Consider the following 3833-nt stretch of genomic DNA (forward strand, 5'->3'; position numbering starts at 1 on the left):
TTCAAGAAATGAGCCAAACCAATGCAGAAAAACTGCAACTGCACTTCTCCTCCAAACACAGATGTCGCTACAGACACAACATCTCTCCCTCCCTGAGACAAAGCCCTTCTTTCCTGCTCTCCTCAGCTCTGAGACCACCGGGGGGGAGGAACTCGGACCGGCGCTCCAGTGCTAGTTAGCAGCCACTTTATCAGTCTTCTCTTATTATTTTCACTTGTTTTTGTTTTTGTTTTGAGTGTTGTTTCACATGCAGAGAGATGTGGTTTATTTATTTACTCAGCTGGCTGTCGCTGGTCATCCAGATATCCTTCGTCACTCTAGCAATAGGTGAGTCCCTGCTAACGCTAGCGGAGCGAGGTTAACTCCGCTTTCACTAAATCTGCGTCCGTGTTTCTCATTAAACAGTGTGCGAAAAGACACAACAAACACTATCCCTGCCTCAGTCACAAATAGATGCGTGTGTTTTCTTTGCTGAAGTGCTGTTAGCTGTCTGCTTGGCTCAGACACGTGAAGCTGTAGGTAGCGAGGAATATATATGCTTCGTTTTTAAGCTTTTACAATGATAGTTATTTGTTTTTAGACTTTATAGCCTTAAGTGAAAGTGCAGTAATGTATTAAAGTTAGATTTTTAGCACCTAACTCGTTTATTTGGTGCATGGAAACACTTCTATTGGATGAAATGTTTGCTAATAGGTAGCTGCCATTTAGCGTCGTCTCTCTCTTCAGCCCTCTACAGTAGATTATCGATACAAAGGCTTATCGATACAAACCAATCAATCCAATAACTCCAGTGTGCTCAAAATGTCTGACACCCAGTTAAAGGCCAGCTACAGTAGCAGGTTAGCATGTGAGCTAATAGGAACTAGTTAATATTTCTACTAACTTAAGTAACATTTAGCTCTTTAAGGGGCTTTTTTCCCTTTTGTTTGCATTAAACAGTTAACACCTAACGTGCCAGTCACCAGCAGCACAAACAATATGTAGAGATTTGCTTTTAAAACTTTTGATGTGCAACTCGTCTGGGAGCCCTTTCTGTCCACGTTGCCAGATATTTACCTGGCCACGTAACACCTGCTGCAGCTGTCAGGTGTCAGGTGTGTCTGCAGGCTGTCACACTCTGTCAGTGTCAGAGCTGTTTACTCTGCTACAACAACAGAGACAGAGACAGGGTGTTTTCTTTATGTATTTATCCTTTATTGTCATGCAGGAACACAGATATCACATATATATATTATTATTATTAACCGGCTGAATGATGTCACCACTTTATAATAAGGAAGCTTATTAATGGTTGGATTATATTTGCGTCTAAAGTGTGTTACTGGTTCAACTAAGGCCCTCTCCAATGGACTGTTTAATCACATACTGCCTGGTAAAAGAGCTACTGACCATCGGTTTATTTATTAACCTGTTAACCTTTTATTACTGCGTTATCACCAAATAAAGAGAGTCAACAAAAGCCAGAAGTCTTTCTCGCAACGTGGCAACTCTTATTAATGATAACTGGTTTGTAAAGTATGAAATAGAAAGTGGGAGATATGATTTATTAGCAGTGACTGCCTTACTTAGTGGCTTTCCTTCTTTGTTGCCTGTTCATAAGCTGCTTTGTAACACTGCAACAGTAAGACATTGTATCCAAACTAGGTGAAAGAGCCTGTTTTAACTTATGACTGCCCTCACCTCTACTTTTTTAAGCCAATATCAATATGCATTATCTTCCACCCCTCAATAGGAATTGACAAACACTAAAGATTTGTCATCACATGCTTAATTTGTTAAACCTTTCTTGTGCATTATTGCCTGATTTAATCACAGCTTTGCTTCTTTTATACCATATTTTTTTTCAAACAGTGTTTTTAGTTAATGTTATTAGTTAAAATCCAACAAGCAGCAATGTTTTTTTTTTTTTTAAATGGCCCAATTTATTGTTCATATTTTATTCATTGTGGCGAGCTGTCCAGTGCTGAGACAAAGTTTAAAGTGAGTTTCTGTCTGCTTCCAGACAAAAAGCAGGTCAGAAGAGCCAGACTGCTGCCGTCGTTGCTTTTCTTCACTCTCTTTTTCTGACTTTTTACAAAGTGTAGATTGCCGGATGAAACTCTCAGAGCCGACACCTTCTCAGCTCCTGGCGTACATGTTTGACTAGTTTGATTCATTGTCTGCCTCTTTTTGGTGTATCGCCTTCATTCCTGTGGGCCTGTCTGTGTTGCCAGTGTGTTTTTATTAACCTACTGGTATGAACTGATATTATTTGGCCTGTCTTTGTTGCTTTGTATGTAGGCTGTTAAGTAGGGCAAGGTATTGAATCTCAATACCGATCGGGTAGTGGCAGAAATGTGTCTTTAGCACAAAGAAAACTGTAAAGTACTAAAGGTTTGCCTTGGATTTGTGTTCAGATTCATACTCGAAATATCATTTAATGTTTAAAATTTCAGAATGTTTGAGAGCTATCAAGAGATTTGTAGAAAAGCATGTTAATATTCCTCAGAACAAGACATTGAGCAATCATTTCCCTTAAGTATAATTTTGGTAAGGGTACTAAAACTCAGGTTATTGTATCATAACTAGATTTAAAAAGTGTAAAACCATACCAAGCCTTACTGTTGACTGCAGTGTAGATGACACTATTCATGGTCTAAATTTATAATATCTCTTGTATTCTCAAACATCTCTTATACACTATTCAGATTAACAAATCATCTTTCTTGTTTTTGAACCCCAAATATGAGTTAAAAAGCGGCACATTGAGTTAATAGTTTTAAAAATAGTGGTTTGTGTTGATTTCCAGCACAGATGAAATAATTCTGGCTTCATGTTTTTTTGTTGTTTTTCCTCTTTTCCTGCTTATGACTTCACCTTTGTCTTCACCCAGCTGCTGGCCTGTACTACTTGGCAGAACTAATAGAAGAATACACAGTAGCCACCAGTCGAATAATAAAGTACATGATAATGGTGAGTAAGTGGATATAGGGGGATGCCTTTTAAAGAATATATTCTTATATTAAAATACGCACTCGTCAACTCCCGTGTCAAACTTCTGTTTTGACTGTTTGTGCGAATGTGTCCAGTTCTCGACAGGTGTGCTGGCATGTCTCTACATTTTTGAAGGCTTCCCAGTGTTGATGGTGGGAGTCGGCCTCTTCACCAACCTGGTGTACTTTGGCCTCCTGCAGACTTTCCCCTACATACTGCTGAGCTCCCCAAACTTCATCCTCTCCTGTGGTAAGCGTAACAGACTCTGGCTTTAGGTTCTCGATATCAGAATCACCGAAAGAGAATAAAAAAACGTGTAATCACAGTAAGGATCGATGCCTCCTTTTCGATTAAAGAGACGCAAAATAATCTGTTTGGAGTTAATAAACTGAATAAAAGATGAATGTATTTTACTTTTTCCAACATTGTTTCTTTCCTTTTCTTTCTCTCAGTGTTGGTGGTGGTGAACCATTATATGGCCTTCCAGTACTTTGCACAAGAGTATTATCCATTCTCGGAGGTAAAATCATCTCAGATTTACTATACCATGTAAAGTCTTCGATATACTGCTTTTTTTTATGAATTGGAGAAAGATTTCTGCCATTGCCGTGTCTCCTGTACTTGTCTTTATAATGTTTGATTTGTTCCTGACTGGTATAAAGGTGCTGGCATACTTCACCATCTGCCTGTGGGTGATCCCCTTCGCCTTCTTTGTGTCACTGTCAGCGGGGGAAAATGTGCTTCCGTCCACCATGCAACAAGGAGGTGAGATTTTTTCTTTCTTTTCTTCAGCGTGTCGTTTATGATTGAAGCATTCGGAGCGGTTAGGTGATCCCCCCCCCCCCCCCCCGAGACAAAAT

At 39.4% G+C, this 3833-nt stretch overlaps 1 protein-coding gene across 1 annotated transcript in view; it reads left to right on the forward strand.

Moving 5' to 3' along the window:
- The first annotated feature begins 114 nt into the window (after positions 1-114).
- The window catches only part of tex261 (testis expressed 261), a 4552-nt gene continuing 833 nt past the window's right edge, over positions 115-3833 (forward strand). Inside the window, exons 1-5 of the mRNA XM_035675509.1 lie at positions 115-327; positions 2873-2952; positions 3069-3222; positions 3426-3493; positions 3636-3738. Of these exons, the coding sequence (XP_035531402.1) occupies positions 258-327; positions 2873-2952; positions 3069-3222; positions 3426-3493; positions 3636-3738 (475 nt within the window). The 5' untranslated portion in view covers positions 115-257. The remainder of the gene's footprint in view (positions 328-2872; positions 2953-3068; positions 3223-3425; positions 3494-3635; positions 3739-3833) is intronic.

The sequence above is a fragment of the Morone saxatilis genome, unplaced genomic scaffold (genome assembly GCF_004916995.1).
Source record: "Morone saxatilis isolate NCDOM2014 unplaced genomic scaffold, NCSU_SB_2.0 Contig4, whole genome shotgun sequence".
In the NCBI taxonomy this organism is placed as follows: Eukaryota; Metazoa; Chordata; class Actinopteri; family Moronidae; genus Morone; species Morone saxatilis.